Source organism: Coturnix japonica, chromosome 3 (genome assembly GCF_054131305.1).
Source record: "Coturnix japonica strain WE chromosome 3, WE-NBRP24, whole genome shotgun sequence".
NCBI lineage: Eukaryota > Metazoa > Chordata > Aves > Galliformes > Phasianidae > Coturnix > Coturnix japonica.
Genome location: NC_140665.1, coordinates 60527423 through 60548524, shown reverse-complemented (window position 1 = coordinate 60548524; position 21102 = coordinate 60527423). Strand labels below are relative to the sequence as shown.

General features: G+C 41.4%; 1 protein-coding gene across 2 annotated transcripts in view; it reads right to left on the bottom strand.

The window, feature by feature from the left end:
- The window catches only part of ROS1 (ROS proto-oncogene 1, receptor tyrosine kinase), an 80292-nt gene that overhangs the window by 46127 nt on the left and 13063 nt on the right, over positions 1 to 21102 (bottom strand). For both annotated transcript variants that reach the window (XR_014944112.1, XM_015858759.3), the window contains exons 11-18: positions 20313 to 20497; positions 18357 to 18454; positions 17306 to 17817; positions 16117 to 16329; positions 15149 to 15259; positions 14491 to 14672; positions 13357 to 13548; positions 8663 to 8763 (exon numbers count right to left, since the gene is read on the bottom strand). Coding sequence is in view for 1 of the 2 variants with exons in the window: in XM_015858759.3 (XP_015714245.2) it covers positions 8663 to 8763; positions 13357 to 13548; positions 14491 to 14672; positions 15149 to 15259; positions 16117 to 16329; positions 17306 to 17817; positions 18357 to 18454; positions 20313 to 20497 (1594 nt within the window). In the remaining variant the exon portion in view is untranslated. The remainder of the gene's footprint in view (positions 1 to 8662; positions 8764 to 13356; positions 13549 to 14490; positions 14673 to 15148; positions 15260 to 16116; positions 16330 to 17305; positions 17818 to 18356; positions 18455 to 20312; positions 20498 to 21102) is intronic.

The following is a 21102-nucleotide window of genomic DNA, read 5'->3' as shown; positions in this document are numbered from 1 at the left end:
CTGCTTATTTCCTAAAGATAAGTCTAAAATTAAATGAGCATGACTTCCCTTCTGTTGAATATCCCTGTTGTGTTTCTCGTATTGTAAAACTGTGTTAACAACTATCTTAACATATAGTTTTCCATTATCTACATGTGATCATCAGCTCTTCTTACAGTGCAATTAGAAACTAGAGTACTTAGCACTGGAAAATCTTCTTTTAAAGAGAATACTTTAAATAAATAAATAAATAAATAAATAAATAGATTCTTACCTGTTGACTTGCGGAATCAAACTCTATAATCCAGAGATGGGTTATAAAGCAGGTATGTTTATTGCGCAGCGCCGGGTGCAAGGGGGATAGCTCCACCAAACTTGCACACCGTAAAGAGAAAAGTGTGTTACAGATATAGGTTAAGCTAATACATAATCAATAGTCTCCTCCTCAGTTTGATTACATATTCATTACATTCCCTATGGCCCCGTTCCCCGCAACCCCATTCCCTCATTCCCCCTGACCCCATTCCCCGCGACCCTTGCCGTTGTTTTGGGGTGAAATTCTTCTTCTGTTTTCTTCTTGGTGTTATCTGCTGGTACCATTCTCCCACGTAAGCATCGTCTTGCCCGGGGGTATCTAATCCTTCTTCTTGTCAGAGGTCTCTGGACAGTTTCTTCTTATCTTTATTGCCCTCTTCTCTGGTTTTCTTTTGACTAAGTGTCTGTAATTCCCCTTTTCCCTGCCCTTTTAAATGTAAACTATCTACAGTTACCCTTTGTCTTGGTTTCTGTGAAGTTCCCCTTTCCCTTTCTATAGCAAAGTGTTACCTTACCACCATTTTGAGGCTTTGCTCACTCTTCAATTCCCCCCTTTTCTTTAATCTAGCAGGCTTTTACCTGCTAGATTCTTAATGGGTCTCAAAATAGGCTCCGCTCTCTACCTTTTGTCTCAGCTCATGTCTCTTCCAAACCTCGTATTCCCTTCCGGTACCTTGGTACAAGCACATAGAGCACTTTACTACTATACAGGTAAAACTTATTAACAGCACCAAGATGGCTATAATGATTCCGACCAAAAAGAGCTGCTTTACCCATCCTAAATTTGGTAACCAGCTAGTGAGTGTATCCCACAATCCTTTTTCCCAACCTATGTTATCCTGACTTGCCTTGTGCAACACCTTTGTTTGTTCCCAAATTTTCCTCAAGTCGGTTTCAATTCTTAGGTCTTTGTTTAGGTACACACAGCAGCTCTGATTTATTATTGTGCATACCCCCCCTTCTTTGGCTGTTAATATATCCAGTGCCATCCTGTTTTGAATCACCACCTTGGATAAGGAGGATACCTCTTCTTGGATTGCTCGCAATGCATCTGTTGTGGCATTTTCTACTATTTCTAAAGTAGCTGAGATATTCACAATTGCCTGTTCTAGTTGTGTCACCCCTAGAGATGGAATGAGAATTCTTAAGAAGCTATGAAAGCCTGTGCTGTGCACTAAGGGATTGTATGTGCGCCTAGTTCGAATCCAGGGAGTTCTTAAAAGTCCTCGTGGGGTGTCTTCATGTACTGTAGTTTGAGGTACCAAATATCCTACAGTACATGTCCCTGTCCAATTTATAGGTAATGCTTTTCGAGCATGCCCATCCCCACACAGCCACCAATACCCATTTGGTAATTTACATGGCTTGGGCATCTTTTCTTGATAGGCAAATGATGTAGCCATCCTTGCAATTCCGAGAATATTCTTATCTGAGACCCAGTATGATGCCTCATCTGTTCTAGGGTCGCATCCCGTGCCTTGTGCCCATTTCCCAATTCTAACAATCCCTGTTACTATTCCTGAATTCCCATATTCCCAACTACACCCTATGCCCGTTAAGTTTCGCCATCCCACCCCCACCCCCTTATCAAATTTTCTATCTACAAAGATTGACCTAGTAGAATCTAAGATTAGCAACTCAAACCTAGGACCTTTCTGTGGTTTGTCTTGTTTGTCTTCTAGACCAAACTTACATTTCCCATATTCCACCCAGCTTGGAATTGTCCAGTTTAGTGTTGCCACCCCATACATAGGTACTCTTCCCTCTCCTCTAGGGAGGGCCGTGCATATCCAGCAAGATTTATTGAAAGCCTGGCCAATTTTCTCAGTCATTTTCAGGTAGCTGTTCCCATGCCAGGCTACGACTGTTGTCACGGTCATGCTAAAAATTACCAAGCTGTTATACATGTTTTTGGATTTTGATCTTCAGTGGTCCTTCCTCTTTCACCGTCCACTGTTGTCTGGGAGCTTTCTTCAGGCGGGTGTGGTGTATCCAAGGCGTCAGTCCTTTCACCTTTGCTGCCGTGTGGGTGGTCAGGAGCACTTGGTAGGGCCCACTCCACTTTGGTTCCAGAGGTGAATCTGAGAGGGATTTAACATAAACATAGTCGCCTGGTAGTATATTATGCACTGGGCTATCTAGGCCCCGTGCCCTGGCCCCAAGTACTGTTTTTTCAATTTTCTTTAGTTGCTTTGTCAGATTTACCATGTATTCATTCAATACTTCTTCCCCAGTTTGCATAGAGATTCCCTTTTGTACAGGGTAGGGCCTCCCATAAAGGATTTCGAATGGGCTCAGTCCTTCCTTGGTTCGGGGTTTGGTACGAACTCGTAAGAGTGCCAGTGGTAATGCCTGAGGCCAGGGTATCCCAGCCTCTTGGCCCAATTTCACTATCTGTAATTTGATTAGGTGATTCATTTTTTCCACCTGACCGCTGGACTGCGGCCTGTATGGTGTATGTAGCTGCCAATCAATTCCCAATAGTGAACTTACTTGTTGGACCACTTTAGCATTAAAGTGTGGGCCACGATCTGATGAAATTGCTGCAGGGACCCCAAACCTCGGAATAATCTCATGTAACAGAGCCTTTGTTACCTCTCGAGCCTTGTTAGTCCTACAGGGGTACGCTTCTGGCCATCCCGAAAAGGTGTCTGTTAATACCAATAAATATCTGAACCCCCCTTTTCTTGGGAGTTCTGAGAAATCAATTTGCCACTGTTGTCCCGGGTAATTCCCTTTCCCTATCTGCCCTAGGGTGACTTTATGACCTGACTTGGGGTTATTCTGTAAACATATCTCGCATTGTTGTGTCACCTGCCTAATTGTGGAATACAAGTTCCGGGCAATTATTCTTTGGGCTAAATATTTATGCAGTGCCTCCACTCCCCAATGAGTTTTTCTGTGTTCAGCCATTATCACTGCCCACAGTATAGCCGTGGGAATAATGATTTTACCTTGTGGGGTAGTGGCCCATCCTCCCTCTCCCACTTGCCCTCCTAGATCTTCTATGAGAATTTTATCTTCCTTTGAGTATCTGGGTTCACTATCAATTTGGATTTTACCGTCTGGAATTAAAGAATGCATTTCCACCGGGTCTTCCCTTGCTGCTCGTTTTGCCTCTCGATCTGCAAAAGCATTTCCTACTTCTTCCGGCATCTTTCCTTTCTGGTGTGCTCTGCAATGCATAATAGCCACCTTTCTTGGTCGATGAACTGCTTCCAGGAGCTTTAAAATTTCCTCGGCATGCTTAATGCCCTTTCCTTGTGTTGATAATAGTCCTCTCTCCTTCCATATTGCTCCATGGGCATGTATCACACTAAAAGCATACTTTGAATCTGTCCATATGTTGATTCTCTTTCCCTCTGCCAGCTCTAATGCTCGAGTTAGAGCTATGATTTCTGCCTTTTGTGCAGAGGTATTTGGGGTCAAGGCTTTTGATTCTATTACCTTGTTTGTAGTTGTCACAGCATAGCCTGCTTTGCGTACCCCCTGCAGCACAAAGCTGCTACCGTCAGTATACCAAGAGTCCTCAGCATCTTCTAGTGGTTCTTCTTTCAGGTCTGGTCGGCTGGAACACACCGCATCAATGGTTTCCAGGCAATCATGCAGTACTGGTTCTCCCGAGGTCCCACTAAGGAAGGATGCTGGGTTAACAATATTAGTTACTTTTATTTCCACATCATCTTGTTCCATCAGGATAGCTTGATACTTAAGGAGTCTCTGTGGTGAGAGCCAGTGCCCACCCTTCACTTCTAACACAGTTGAAACAGTGTGAGATGTCAAGACTGTAATTTTCTGCCCTAAAGTAAATTTACGTGCTTCCTGAACGTTTAATACCAGTGCAGCTATTGCTCTCAAGCAGCTCGGCCACCCCCTGCTTACTTCATCCAGTTGTTTAGAAAAGTATGCTACTGCTCTTCGATAAGGCCCCAAGTTCTGAGCCAGGACTCCCAAGGCTATTCCTTGTTTTTCATATGAGAATAGCCAGAATGGTTTTGTTGTGTCTGGCAACCCTAAGGCAGGAGCCTGCATGAGCTCACGCTTTAACTGTTTAAAAGCTCTTCTGCTTTCCCCATCCCAAGTGAGAGTATTGGGGTTAGTTTTTAAAAGTGCAAAGAGTGGTTTTACCAGAAGTCCATAGTTATGGATCCAGAGTCGACACCAGCCTGTCATTCCCAGGAATGTGCGCAGCTCCTTTGCAGTCCGGGGCTCGGGGGTCTGACAAATGGCTTCCTTCCTCGCTGTTCCCAGCATCCTTAGTCCTGCTGTGATTTCGTAGCCCAAATAGACTACTTGTCGTTTTGCCACCTGGGCCTTCTGTGGGGAGACTCGATACCCATTAAGCCCCAGAAAATTCAGTAGACTGATAGTCCATGTTACACACTCTTCTTCCGTTTCAGTAGCTATTAATAGATCATCTACATACTGTAACAGAACTCCTTTCTCAGAGGGGCGTTCCCATTGTTCCAAATCCTTGGCTAGCTGATTCCCAAAAATAGTTGGGCTATTCTTGAACCCTTGGGGAAGCACTGTCCATGTCAGTTGTGTTTTTCTGCCGGATTTAGGGTTCTCCCACTCAAATGCAAATAATAGCTGACTCTCTGGACTTAGGGGTAAGCAGAAGAATGCATCCTTTAGATCCAGTACGGTAAACCAAGCCAATTCACTAGATAGTTTTGTAAGCAGTGTATATGGGTTTGCTACCAGGGGATATAAATCTTCTACTATTTTATTGATTGCTCTCAGATCCTGTACTATACGGTAGTTCCCGTCTGGTTTCCTAATTGGAAGTATCGGGGTATTGTATTTAGATTCACATTCCACTAATAACCCATGTCTCATGAATTTATCAATTAATGGTTGTGCTCCCTCTCTATCTTCTATCCTTAGGGGGTATTGTTTAATTCGTGGGGGTTGAGCTCCTTGCTTTATATTAATTACCACAGGAGGGGCGTTTTTTTTGCACGCCCTGGGGTTTCCGTTGCCCATACCCCTGGATAGACCTGATTACTGATTTCTTCGGGCATCCCTGTGTTTTCGGGAGTTGAATTTGTTGTGATCAATGCTAGGCTCAGTACCTCAATTAAAGAATCATCCCTTACTTTAAACCGCATCTTTCCTGCCTCAAATTTTATTTCTGCCCCTAATAATTCTAAGAGATCCCGTCCTAAGAGGTGATGTGGTGAGTCAGGTAGGTATAAAAATCGATGTATCCCTACCTGCTTCCCCAATTTATATTTCAGAGGTTTAAGGAAGTAAGCCTTTTCGGGTTGACCAGTGGCCCCTTTTACAGTCATAAATTCTTTACTTAATGGAGTTAATTCTTCATTTAGTACTGAACAAGCCGCACCAGTATCTATTAAAAATTCTACACTCTTCTGTTTCTTCCCTAGCTTTATCTTAACCAGTGAATCCGCCAGGGTAGACTCGCCCGGTTCCAGTCAATCCTCCTTTACGGGGGCTTGGAACTTAGTCCATGCCCCCCTTTTCTGTTTTCTCAGTGGGCATTCATTTTTCCAGTGTCCTTTTTTTCCGGCAGATGGCACATTGGTCCTTTTCCAGGGGCTTTCTTGTTCTGCACATTTCACCCCTCCCTGTCCCTTGCAAAGCTGCAATCAGTATCTGTCTGTCCTTTTTCCTATCTTCCTCCTCCCGATTGCTAAACACTCTCCAAGCTACTTCTAGCAAACTTTCCAAATTTCTATTGGCCGGTGCTGGTAATTTTTGTAGCTTCTTTCTTATATCCCCTGCAGACTGCCCTGTGAATAGTGACACCAACTGATGAATACCTTCCTCTGAATTTGGATCCAGGGAGGTATGTTTTCTCATTACATTCCTCAGCCTTTCAAGGAATTCCGAGGGAGTCTCCTGGGGACCCTGTTTCACTTCAAATAATTTAGACCAGTTCACTGTTCTAGGGATAGCTCTTTCTACTCCCTTTATTACCCATTCTCGGTATCTCTCCAAAAGCTCCCTCCCATGATCTGTATTTGGGTCCCAGCGAGGGTTTTGTAATGGGAAATAGTCTTTAATATCTTCATCTGTTCCTCGCAAATTATCCTCAAGCAGGGTTTGTGCTGTTCTTAGAACCAGTTGTTTTTCTGTTTCGGTCAGTTGATCTAACAGCAACTGAATATCATTCCAGTCTGGTTCAAATTGTCTAACTAAAAACTGCATTTGTCTTGCTACCTTTGATGGGTCATCTCGGTAGTTTTTACAAACCTCCTTCCAAGATTCTAAGTCAAATGAAGAGAACGGAACTTTAACTAACATTGTACCCCCCTCTGGACGTACCACTTCCCTCAACGGAGCTATTGTTAACGGCTGCTGGCTTCGGGTACGTGAGGCTACTGGGGAGGCAGGAGGCTCAGGGGGAGAAGGGAGGGCCGGGGGTGAAGGGGGTGAAGGAGGATTAGAATCCTCAAGAGAAGGCATTTCTGGATCTAGTGGGATTTCCTCATTTCTCACCCTTATTGCCCGCTGAACCTGGAGATATTCCGACAATTCTTCAGGCTCCCTAACCTTGCCTGTCTTTGTGCACTGCTGTCCGATACTACAGGATGAGCAGCAGCGTTTTATTTTACTTTCTTTTGCCTCCCGCCGTACTTTTTCTATAGTTAGTACAAAAGGATCTTGTGGCGGTCCCATTCCACACTCTTTCTGCCATTCCGGGTGGTTGCGGAGGGTGAAGAACATATCTGCATATGCTACCTCCTCCCACTTATTTTCTCTCCTCAGAAACAACATAAGCTGCAAGATTGTATTATATTTTACTGTTCCATTTAGAGGCCATTTCTCCCCTTCCTCCAGCTTATACACCAACCACCACTGATTACAATATTTAATCAAGTTTTTCCGACTCAGGGTTCCTCTTGATTTCCCAGCAATATCTCGCCAGTGTGCCAGTATACAACCCAGGGGTGTGCGCTCAGGGACCTCTTTGCTCTGTGATTTCCCCATCGTAACTTAATATAAACAATCGTATTCTTTTATAAGTAAAACCACTTCTGACACAACAGTATCGTTATGACTTATGACCACGTACTTTACAACAACCGGTAACTAATAATACAAAATAAACACGTATTAAAACAAAGATAAACAAGTATTGGAGACAACTTTCGCTTCGTCCGTCCCCGGCCGTTTCCCTCGCGGGAGGACGGAACCGCGGGTCGGGACTCCGCACTCGCCCCGCAGCTGTGCTGCGTCTCACTCACACCACACTCACACGACAATTCAAACACAATTACAATATATCATTTGTTAAGCTTAACCAAAGATGTTAAGAACACCGGTGCTAGTTGTTGACTTAGGCCACCTATATAGACAGCGCTGTACGATACCAATTATCCCAGGATTACACAAATCACCCTGTACCAGAGAAAGCAGACAAGCTCTGCCCAATTAGCAATCACCTGAATGTGAGCAATAGCTCTTTTACCATGCGTACGACTTACTGGCCCCTTTGTAGGCACTCCCTAGGGAGTCCTAACCCAGCCGGCAACCTAACCTAACCCGTGAGCTCACGTCCCTAGGGGGGGAGCACGCCGACTCCACTGTGCCCTGCGTAGGACGTCTCCTCACGACTTACGGGACCCCCGTTTCCCAGTTTCACATACCTTTCCGCCGACAGATGGTTCTTGTCTGCTCCTGCAGTGATCAGATGAGGGAGGGGAGTCCTTCCGAGAAATCTCGGGGCGCGCCAAAGGCGTCCCCCTTCTCAGCTGGTCCCGCAGCCAAACAGAGGTAGTCCCATCTGGGGTGCCAAATTGACTTGCGGAATCAAACTCTATAATCCAGAGATGGGTTATAAAGCAGGTATGTTTATTGCGCAGCGCCGGGTGCAAGGGGGATAGCTCCACCAAACTTGCACACCGTAAAGAGAAAAGTGTGTTACAGATATAGGTTAAGCTAATACATAATCAATAGTCTCCTCCTCAGTTTGATTACATATTCATTACATTCCCTATGGCCCCGTTCCCCGCAACCCCATTCCCTCATTCCCCCTGACCCCATTCCCCGCGACCCTTGCCGTTGTTTTGGGGTGAAATTCTTCTTCTGTTTTCTTCTTGGTGTTATCTGCTGGTACCATTCTCCCACGTAAGCATCGTCTTGCCCGGGGGTATCTAATCCTTCTTCTTGTCAGAGGTCTCTGGACAGTTTCTTCTTATCTTTATTGCCCTCTTCTCTGGTTTTCTTTTGACTAAGTGTCTGTAATTCCCCTTTTCCCTGCCCTTTTAAATGTAAACTATCTACAGTTACCCTTTGTCTTGGTTTCTGTGAAGTTCCCCTTTCCCTTTCTATAGCAAAGTGTTACCTTACCACCATTTTGAGGCTTTGCTCACTCTTCACTGTACTATTAACTTACCTTTCTTTGCAAATAGAAATTCTGTATAGGTTTAGGCACAGACCATCTTGCACAAGCCAGTAAAGAAAACCAGAGGTGAGATCCAAAGCTAAACCAACCACCTAAGAAACAAAAAGTTCAAAGTGCAATTTGTACACACTTTCACTTCTTGACAGAAGCCTTTGGTCATCAGTGTTGTGCAGACAGCATTACGTGTAGCTCTTTGTTGACAAAAATAGCACTATTAACATGAACATTTATTTTAATACCAAGAGAGGTAACACTAGAAAACAATCACCTCCTTGGTGGGCATTCATTTATAGCAGCTGATGACTTCTAGATTGCATTTTATGAGCATCTGTCGCAGCATTCATTCCTAGAATATTTGAGTGCTTCAGATTTATGGCAGTAGTGTATCAAGTGATTAGTGAAACAACCTATCAACATTTCCAAAACACCTCTGGTATTTTAATATTCTTTGTCTGAAACAGATGGTTGATATTCAGTCTGAAAATCAGAACATCTATTTGAAAGAAGTGTTTCAGTTCTTCTGTCTTTGTTTTTTAGCTTTGATTTTAGGCATTAAATATTTAATGTATTGCACTTCTTCTGTAAAATGCATGCATTTTTTAATTGATCTATTCAGCTAAACAGGAAATTCAAGTGTTCACATTTTAGTAAAGAATGCATTATTAAATGAGATTCAGGGCAAAAAAATTAGGTGATCCCACTGTTTGTTATTTCAATATTTCACCTTCATTTAAGTCAGATGCAGGATTTATTTTATCCATTTTAAATGGGATTTAATATTCAAAATAAAGCTTTTTGATTTTTGCAACACAAAAAAATAGACTCAGCACTATATGCAAAATAATAGAAATCAGTCATCTATTAATCTGTTCTGTAAGTGACAATGAATTTGCTTCCACAAGTCCGTCTGCTAAATGTTATCAAGTTCAGTCCGTGCCACATCATTAGCACAGCTTACAAGTGGTTAGAGGCCTTCCTGAACTTGTTTTCCTGCAGCACACAAACTTTGCAACTGAGAACTAGTTGTAGCTCTTCTTTTATAAGGTTAGATTTTCATTATGAATGTAAATGGAGCACCTTTTTTTTTTTTTTTTTTTAACTCTTCATTAATAACTGCAGAAGATGATGACAGGAAAGCAAATGCTGTATCACTTAGTTGTCTGTTTGTCCTTATGTAATCACATTCTTGACATATTTCTGTTGACACTGTATGTCAAGAAATCAAGGTTTGAATGATTGCTCCTGTTGCTGTTAAAAATATCTCACAGTATGTATGTGCCCTAGTGCATATTTAACCAAAAGCGTTATATTTTATAACATATACCTATTCTTCCATCTGTGTGCAACACTGAATTATATATTCCTGAATCTACCACAGTTTTTGAAACATCTCAATGTTTTCTTTCTACAACTATTAGATTTTCCCACAGGCAAGACCATATTCTTTCCTCTGGTCCCTGTATCACCATTAACAAAAGGGAGATAAATATTTGTATGTACTATTCATATTCAGGAGTTAGGTGGTTATTTAACACCACCCTTCCCTTCTGCTTCAAAAACAGGCAGACTTTTCCATTTCATGGGAGTTACTGGGCATGATATCTAGTTGTGACTGTGCAAAGTAATTTCACATCACAGGGTGAAAAATAAGTGTAGCTACTTGAAATACCCCTTGACTAGCAACATTAAAAGGCAAGATCTAGAAGGTCCTGGCCCCTCATGCATACGGTGATCTTTGCTACTCCCTACAAATTTATTTTGTCCCAGGCATATTGTACAGTGTAAACTATTTAAGTGCTTTGAATATTCTGGGCCAGATCCTAAACTGTAACAAGCCAGAGTAGCTCTGCCAAGATCCATCAAACTATATCAATGCACAACAGCTAAGCAGCAAAATTGATTGCAAAATAAAATAATTGTCATAAAGAGATCTAGTTCCTGCCAAAGAACGTTCAAACTCTGCTTTCAAACTTGTTCAGGACACCTATTGTCACCACAGTAGTGATCTTCTAGTCCCATTACTCACATTTCAAGCTGACAGCCCTGTGTTGACCAGTTGAACAGAAATTCTTCATCAGAAAAGCAATGAGTAAGTTCCAGCACGAAACGCTTATGTAGAGAGCATGCTCCAACAGTTGCATAATAGCAATCATCTAGTACACCCGTGTTTTAATGTTAAGAAGGTACTCTTTTCATGATAAAGGGCTCCACTGCCTCAGGAAGATACACATTATTACTTGTAAAAACACACATATTCATATTTATATGGGACAGTGACAATCAGCTTAGTAACTCCAACACTAAACAACATTGTACTGCCTTTTTTATGAGCTTATTCCAGGTTTCATTTTAATAAATAATCACCCATCAGTTACAATTGGTCACTGCTCCCTTTAGATATTTTTACTTGGCGTTTTTCCTGTGTGCATCACAGCAGGAGGCTGAGTTCAGGAAGTCAGTGCACAGAGTAGGGGCAGCACAGAAGCAGGAGATATTTGTTTGTAGGAGGTGTGAATAAGTGGAGGGTTGAAGGCTGGTATCACTGACACAGAGAAAGGTGCAGAAAAAAATGACAGCAACAGACAGGCAGTCTTACTGCTGCCAAAGGCCCTGAAGATGAGAACAAGAAATCTGAGGTTAGAACGAGATGATTCAGAGAAACAGGTCATAGGTCAAAAGAGAAGGAGGGGAAGGTGACTTCTGTCACTTAGGCTAAAATGCAAGTTGTCATAACAGATCAGAAGATACATGAGAAGTGTGTGTGTGCTATTGAGGTTGTATGACATACATCTTCCCTTGAAGACAGTCCATACTAGTCAGCCTCTGTGGAGAAGTTTGATCCTCTGCAGCATAGGCATCTTTCTCTGTATGTGTGTTCAGATTTACACTTTAACCATGTGCCACATCAGAACCAGGTTCCTTCTCCTCAACAAATTCCCTCTCAGCTTGAATGCAACAGAGACTTATGAGATCAGCTGGCCTTCACAAGCATTAATAACCATTTAAAGACTAAATCAGACCTGAGTAGAAGTTATTGTGGGGTTTTTTTTGTTTTGTTTTGTACCTGTGCAAAAAACTCAAATAGGTTTGAGTTTTTTGTTTTTAATCTAGAAACACCAGTCTCTTCTCCACTTAAAGAAGGGTGTTGAAATGTTCTGGGAACTAACACAAGATACTGTGTCAGAAGACACAGATCTCCAGAGTTTCAGAAAGCTCTTTATTAGAGAGCCTGTCTTTAGGTAAAAACAGGAACAAAGCTTGTTGGGCAGATAGATAGAATTTTTTTAAAAGGCTTCTTTAGCAAAAGATGTGTTTTAAAGCTGTTGCAGCAATAGGATCTGAGAAGATGTCTTCTGTAGTTGTCAAGTTATGCCTCACCTCAGTTCCTTGGGCAGAGTGAAACCCCTCACAGCCTGTGGCTGGAAGAGGGGATCATTCAGTTTTTCTTTGAGAGAGACTCCAGAGATTAACAGAACTGCAATAGAGGGGATGGTCACTTGATCTGACTTCCTAGGAGATGCTCAAGTGTTCAGAAAACCTTACATGCTTCACCAATTCTGCAGTTACCATCTTAATGACTCCCAGATTTCTCCTGTCCCCATTGCAGCAATAAAAGTACTTTCTGCCAGGAAACTGGGTCATCTACCACTCATATCTCAACTACACAAGGAAGAGAAAGGAGTCAGTGAAAGGAAGGAAGTACATATATGCAACTGCAAAGACTCTGGCAGATCTTTTCATAAGGTAAACTTTCAGTCTGGGTTCTTTGGCTGTACTGGCAACTCTGAATCCCACCTTTCAAGAAAGAGGACAAGTCCCTGGCATGGCAAATCCCACATGGTCGCAGCAGCATCAGTATAGGTCTAGAGAAAGCAAGGATGGTCTGTGAGGAGCCAACAGTGAATTGAGCCCTTACATGTCTTGAGAAGGGTGAGTGGAAAAGAAAAATAAGAAGTCAGCAGGGAGACAGAAGCTGTCTGGGAAGAGCAGAGAGCTCTCTCAGAGCACATCAGGAGGTATCCAGTCAGGAAAGGTGTGAGTTAATAGGCACCCACAATTTGTAAGGTCTTTTATGTGCTCTGTGTCTCTTCACTCCACCAGCTTATGCCTTCATCAAATGCATTATCCACCCTAATATAGCGAAACAACTCCCATCATTTCTTCATCCTATACTAGCTTTTCTCACTCTTACAAAAAGCCCCTTCCCTCCTCCCAGAAGTGACACCCTCCTCTGCAGCAGCCTCTTCTCAGCCACCTGGAGCTTCTCAAAAGGATGCAGCAAGGGGAGATGTGCCAAGCTGGGGAAAGGCCTGCAGCTGATTGGGGCAAAATGAGAAAGGGAAGACTGGGAAAAGGAAGATAAATTGATGATACAGGGTACGCAAAACATAAGTCTTGTTCTTGTGGTCATGCAAGGAGCAGGAACAGTCAGGATAGGGACTGCCAGTGTGAGATTTGGCATCCACACTAGCACAGCAGTAGTAGAAGTAACAGAATCATAGTATGAGTATTACATGATGTAATTCTTACCTCACTCTCAAAATGACAAAACAATACTGAAGGAAGGCATGCTTTTCTTCTGATTTTAACATGGTGGTTGTAACAACCATGAATTCTGACTATACTCAAGGGTAATCACTAAAACACATTAAAAATAAAAAGAAATAAATGATGCCAGTAGTCACCTGTTTGCCAGAAAACTGTAGATGCTCTTGTAATATAAGGTACTCCTCTCCATTCAGTCTCGCACTCTCCACTGTGTATGGTGTGGCCCAATACAAATAACCATTCACTGAATCCACCACCAGATCTTTCACTATATATACAACATGAGCCACAACATCCGTATGGCCTCCTAGCAGTGATTTTCTGTAGATCTAGGGACAGAAGAATTGTTTTTATAATCACACCTATATTATCAGCCATGATCAATTCAGTGACTTTCCCACAGCCATTTATTACAAATTTATGTAAGCCTAAGGCTTCAAAGTCTAAGCTTTTGTGTTCAAAGTGCAAGAAGAGCAAGGCAAAATCATTAGTTAATGTTTGCCAGAAATTAACAAAAGGAAAAGCTGAAATATTTATACCCCTTGGCTTTCTGAGTTTCATCAGCCTTCTGTCTGACAGTTTCTCTCCCGCTTCTTATTCACTATTCACGAGTGTAAATGAGGGTGCAACACAGTGTGAAATCTGGCCTCCCAGCTCCAGTTTTTAAAACAGCTTCTGACTTTGCACTTACAAGAAATGAAAGGCATAATTTGACAGCACTGCATAAATTAGCACTGCAATTTTGAAGTCAGTTACCTTTTAAATAATTCACATGTCAACGTTCCTGATATGAGAGTGTACAAAGTGCAATTGTAATTATTTTTTAACTGCAGTGTTCTGCAAAATATCACACTACAGAAGCCTAACTTGAAAATTTTTGTGTAAACAAATCATGCCAAATTTGCTACATACATAAAGTTTAAAATAAAGTCCATCCCTCCTAGATGGGATGGACTTGGCAGCCTCCTTCTTCACTGTCTTCACTCATTTTTACAATACTGAATCCTACAGAACTGTTGAAAGTGTATTTGATTAACTAATTTTGCACCAACAATTCAGTATCCTGCATTAGTCAGTATTTGTGAACATTTTACCCCAAACTTTTTTCTAACTGGAAAATCACACAACAAAGGCCTCTTTACTGTGTAGCACAATAGCAAATCCATCTCTGATTGCAAGTAGTAAATATTGTCTACCCAAATATTATTCTATGATTTTCATATTGACTTCAAGTTTTTATTTTTATGTTTTAAAATGCAACTCTACCCTACCGTATTTGCTTTGCCAGCCCAATACAAGCATTGTCCCAGCCAATCAAAGGCCAACATTCTTGCATTTTTGATGTCAGGTACATAAACATTCTCAGTGGTACCCTCTTTCTTATTCATCGACCAGGTCTGAACTTTCCCCATAGAATTACTCCAATACAGAGTGTCATTATACCAGTCGAGGTCTTGAAGAAAAAAGGGAAGATGTTTAGTATTTCACAAGCACATTAAATATATATACATACAGATAGGTAAAAAGAATCCAGACACTCTACATTTTAAAAATGAATACAAATGAACAGCTAGGCTTAGTTAACATAAAGATAAGTACTTTCTTGTAGAAATCACCAATTTCTACATATATCATTTTGATGATTAGAAAAGTATGACATCTATCAGGATGCTGGAGGCACAGCCATTGGTTCAGAGAGTTGATTTCAGCTCTGCTGTAACCATGATGACATCAGCAGAGTTTCACTGAGGACTAATTTGATCCACAAAGCAGAAGAAAGAGGATGGACTCAATGGCTTGGCTCCAATGAAGCTGTTTCACTGCGTGTTCAAGTCTGGACTGCTGCAATGAAAACTCATGCCTTTCAGTTCTGTTGATGAAATTTATGAATACATTATAACACTGGTATGCAGCTTGGATAGTATTTACCTGAAATATTTCTAATATCAGAATAGAGGAGTTCCCCTGGCCCGTAGCTATCCAGCCTCTGCTTCCAGAGCCCTTCCAAACCTACTGCCAATATGTATGGTTCTTCTTCAGCTTGTAAAGAAAGAAAACTGAGATTGTACACACAAATAAAGAGTTATGTATATTTGTAATTGAATCATTCTAGATGGGGTTCCTATTTCTGGAAAGTTCCAGAAGCACACTGTTAAAATTGTTTTGTTCTATGCAATAGTGGACAAAGAAGGCAGGCTTTCTCAATAATTTGAGAAAGTCAGAAATTCAGGGAACATTTAGACCCAGAACAGCAAGATAATCTGAAACCCTGCAAGTTTGGGTACTTCTGGCTGAAATAAAAAAAAAAAAACAAACCTAGATTTCAAGTCCCAGCCCACTCCCTTAAGTTGAAATCTTTTTCCAGCCAGACACAGGTTTTTAGGGGGTGAACTAGGTTTCAAAATACATTCCAAAAATATACTAGTCTCAGACATTATACACACATCCATTTCCCTCTTTAACTGCACTAAACCCAAGAGTTTTCAGCTTTTAGAGAGCCCACACTTTCCCATAAGCTGTCACTAATACCTAAAAAGCCACTCTAACTACTTTATTATGGAAAGTATTTTACAGAGGACAGAGCACCCCTCGTATAACTGTTTTTATCTTTCTTCCATGCATCAGGTAGCGTGTTCAACAGTACATTTGCATTAGAAAATACATTCTTATATATAAATAAATGTAAATGATAAATACATGCTATATAATCCTGTTGCAGTTTGAGAATCTTGTTTCTTTAACTTAGTGTGAATATAATTATCCTATAATTTTTAATGTTTTCAAGATGGACCCTTTTTGTGCCCCTCATTTTTCAGTCTTTGCCAGGGCTTCATAAGATGAAAAGATGTACACATAACTCATTCTTCATTCCTTCTGAGTAACAATGAAATTCTCACCTTCTTCAAATGTCATGCCTCTAAATGGCTCTGACCATGGTCCTTCACCAGCAGGAGACACGGCTCTGACTGACATCTCATACTCTGTGAAGTTGACCAGATTCTTCACAGTAAACCTGGTGTCAGTAATGTTTGAGATGACCCATCCCTCCTCAGGAAGACTTCGAGATGACACTTTCACATCATAGGTCCAGTTCTGCCAAGCAGACTGACCTGTGAGATGCAAACAAATGTGTTTAATTTACATCACAGAGAAGATACTCATTCTCCTAGAAAGCTGTAAGTTGGAGACTTGTTTCAAAAATGCCAGTGTCAGAGGAATTAGGAAACAAATAAACTGAAAATTTATATTCTCCACTCTGTGATGAAAAGTAGTGACTCAATTCCCCAAGAAGAATGAAGCAAGAAGAACCATAATTTTCCCAAACACACAGTTTTCTGGTGATAACCAGGAACCAGGACAGTGGTCAAAGGAATATTCCATAATACATTATGTCACACACAAAAAAAAACCTAAAAAATCTGTGGTGAGTTGGCCAGGGGTGGGAGTTTCTGCTTGGTAGACTGAGCATTGGTCAGTGAGTAGTGAGCAACTTCATTGGGCATCACTTGTTCTCTGTGTGTATATAAACACATGTATTACTGTTACTATTTTTTTTTATCTATTTTCTTTTTATGTCTTAATAAATTGTTTTTTATCTCAACCCATGAGTTCTACTTTATTGTTTATTTCCCAGTTCTCTCCATCATCCCACTGGGAGTGGGAGAGCAAGGCAACAGCTGTGCAGTGCTGAGCTGCCTGCCAGATTAAACCATAGCACTGTTTAAATACACGTGAACAGAAGATAGAGACCACAGCACTGATTAAAGACTCTGCATCACAGGCATGCATTTCCTGTGTGATACCATCAACTAACATTACTGCCACTTTGTATCATACATAATATAGAACCTTGCTTAAAATCCCTTGCAAGTGAAAGGACAGTTATTCTCCAATATAACATTTTATTAATTTATGCAGATATTTCAGTTATTTTATTGGCAAGTGTTAAATTCTTCAAACTGGGATAAATCCACACTTACTGGCTTTTGAAATCACTAAAGCCCAACGTCAAAAACAGGAAAACCAAGAAATTTTTTCCTCTAGAAAGAGAAGGATTGGACTTGAGGATATAACAGCTGAACTTACTGGTTCCAATAGTGTGTTCAGGTGGACTCCAGCTGATCACAGCTTGATCCAATCCAAATAGCACTGTTACAAGCCGAGGAAGAGTTGGTAAAGGAAAAGGCTGAATTGATGTTGCATAGAAAAGCAAATTGCCAAAGCCAAAATACTCTGGATATTCCAAACTGCAATCTACAACATACTCATTGAAGCTAGAACTTCCCACTTGCGAGATCTCCTCATGGAAAACTGCCCGGCCATCTGTGACAGTAAATATGTTATTCTCATAAACAAAGCTCTCCATGTCATCAAGTGGCACGTGTGATCGCAGAGTGTGAAGTTCTGAACCATCAAGAAAACCCGACACAAAGGCCTGTTCTGTTTTGTTGAAGAAAATAAGTCTCTTAGACTGGAAGTTGATCATGAAGTCTCTCAAAGTGTGGGATTTCACAACTAGTGAAGCTGCTGAGGCAGTGCCAGGAAAGAGTGGAAGATTTGCTCTGTATATGCCATCCTCCAGAAGACAGAAAATATACCTGGCCATGGAGCAAAACAGACCCAAATAACTACAGTGCAAGGGCTCCAAGATGAGCCACACATACTTAAACAGCTCAGAGTTGCATCTCTCTTTACTCAGACAGTAGGAAAATACTTTTGGTACTATATACATACATATATACATTCTGGGAGAAATAAGCACACAGTTTTTTACTTTCTGGGAATCTGGCTGGCAGACTACTAGAGAATATTCTTCCTTAATAACTCAAGTATTAATCACAGACATTTAAGAAACAAAGAGCTTTGTATTTGTAAATGCATCAAGCTTATGAAAACCAAATTTCTACATGAGACACACTTAATCTCTTCTAACAACCTAGTGAAGAAAATGCAGAAACAATACTTCATAGTGTCACTCTTCTTCCAAAAGCTTTCTAGTTTGCTATTTGTTGTAACTGCACTTTTGTTTAGGTAATGGAAGAATTTGAAACAGAAACCAGATGACTAATGAACTGAAGAAAATTAGAGGAGTTTTATAGCACTGTTGACTCCAAAGGCCTCAAAGGAGGACACTTACCCATTATAGGGATCAGCTACAATCTTCCTAGGAGATGTCACATAAAGAGGAGTGATGTCTTCAGCTGCCGTGCAGTTCTCTAACTGGCAAACATGTATCTAGGGAATGAGAAGAGAAACTGAAGATGTGTAGGGCATTTGCCCATTGAGCAAACAAGCTGACTTGAGATTCTTTCAGGTGATCCCAACAATAAAACACCACTAGCCTAGGTTCTTCTGAGCTTCTGTGTTGTCAGCCTCCAAGAATATTTAGTGCTCAGTGTAACAAGCACAAAAGCACCCACGTCAGCTTACCCTGAAAGCTGTCTGTCAGTCATCTTCCCAGAGGGAAAAGCCTGAGACTGGAGTACTAGAAAACTATGCTTTGAAAATGATCTAGTAGGAAAGGGAAAACAGGGAAGAAAGTGTTTTTCCAATCCTAGAAGCAGGACTTCTGTAACAGGGACTTCCCTAAGCTGCAGCAACTTCAGAAAGCTCTGCTTTCAGTCTGTTTGTCTGCAGCTGTATTTGTAACGTTGTCTCACTATTGCTCTTCCAGCTCCCCTCTCCATGAGCAGCAAGTGAAAGATTAGACAAACAAATAAATAAATAAAATAACCCACTGACCACCTAGGGCAGCTTTCTAGTCCTTAGTGCATTAGACAAACATGAAGGTACATGTAAATTCTGGCCTTTCATGTAACTGATGCTTTACAAGCAGGGAATCAAGCACAGGGCTGCCATCTACACTTATACTTCAGACTGAAGAAGTTGTACCCTCAGCTGTCATCAGTAGTATGAAATACTTTCTCTCTTGAACTTCTTTTGCTGCCTGTGAAGAGCATTATAATCTCTGAGCAGTTATCACACACTGCCTTCTTGAAGGAGAGTGTGAACTGAACAAGGTAGATGAAGAAACAAGTAACAGGAGAAAAGTCATTCATTTTGGGCACAAACTGGGTATGAAGCCAGTCTCAAAAATAAAACAGTTAAAATGAAAGCTTTTTCTTTCCTGAGGAGAGAAAAATTTGACAAGTCAGAGTTCTCTGTAGACTGCTTACTTTGAATATGACCTGATTCCTCCTTTCCTTTCCTTTCCTTTCCTTTCCTTTCCTTTCCTTTCTTTCCTTTCCTTTCCTTTCCTTTCCTTTCCTTTCCTTTCCTTTCCTTTCCTTTCCTTTCCTTTCCTTTCCTTTCCTTCCCTTCCCTTCCCTTCCCTTCCCTTCCCTTCCCTTCCCTTCCCTTCCCTTCCCTTCCCTTCCCTTCCCTTCCCTTCCCTTCCCCTTCCCTTCCCTTCCCTTCCCTTCCCTTCCCTTCCCTTCCCTTCCCTTCCCTTCCCTTCCCTTCCCCTTCCCTTCCCTTCCCTTCCCTTCCCTTCCCTTCCCTTCCCTTCCCTTCCCTTCCTTTCCCCTCCCCTTCCCCTTCCCCTTCCCCTTCCCTTCCCCTTCCCCTTTCCTTTCCTTTCCTTTCCTTTCCTTTCCTTTCCTTTCCTTTCCTTTCCTTTCCTTCCTTTCCTTCCTTTCCTTTCCTTTCCTTCCTTTCCTTTCCTTTCCTTTCCTTTCCTTTCCTTTCCTTTCCTTTCCTTTCCTTTCCTTTCCTTTCCTTTCTTTCTTTCCTTTCCTTTCCTTTCCTTTCCTTTCCTTTCCTTCCTTTCCTTCCTCCTCTCCTCTCCTCTCCTCTCCTCTCCTCTCCTCTCCTCTCCTCTCCTCTCCTCTCCTCTCCTCTCCTCTCCTCTCCTCTCCTCTCCTCTCCTCTCCTCTCCTCTCCTCTCTCCTCTCCTCTCCTCTCCTCTCCTCTCCTCTCCTCTCCTCTCCTCTCCTCTCTTTCCTACCATGTGAAATGTGTGGGTTGATGTTTAGGATCTATTTCTATAATTACATTTTATGCATGATACTTATAAATCAGAATTTCTCATTTAAAATAAATTATAGGATTTATTTCAATGAAACAAGAAATCAGCAATGCCCCGGAGCATTACCTTTTCATTCATGACAAAGTATATCCTCTGGTAAAGCCAGTCTACTGAGATTGATGTAATGTTGCCCCAGCCAGCATAAAAGAGTGTTAGGTCAGATACATCAGACATATCCACAACTCCTTTCACCCAGATGGAACTCCCCTCAGAAAAATAGACAACTTGCTGATACACATTCACAGAAATTCCTAAAAGCAGAAAGACATATACAAATAATGTAAGAAATGTGTCTCAATTTTTCAGTGTTTTGTTTTGTTTGTTTGTTTTTTATCAGTATTTAAAAAATAAGTACTTTTCAATCTGCAGCCATTATACAAAAGTTAGTTTTTTCTCTCCTTCACTCCTAGCCTTTGTTCAGACAAGGAAACCTTCCCCTCTGACTTGTAAGTGACATTACTGTGAGAAATTGCCATTCAGAAAGGTAATTCAGACAAGAAGAGAACATACAAAATGCAAACTGAGTGGCACTGATTCCTCCTCTATAAGGCAAAGAGATGCAGTTTGTATCTGCTCACAAAGCACCATACACTCTAATGCAAGTTAGATGTTATCTGTTCCAGCTCGGTACTATCAAAGAGTATTTAGTCTGGGGCAACATTCATGCTCTGGCATCTTTGTGACCCTGCAAACTGCAGAAAATGAACTCAAATTTCTGCACTGTCTCCAAGGACCACAGACACACCAATGTAGATAAGAGACATTAAAGTGGCAAGTAATTTGAGATAACGTGGTAGTCTGGTGACCCAGGCTACTTAAATGCCTTGTTACAGATATCTGTGCCCCACGATTATTG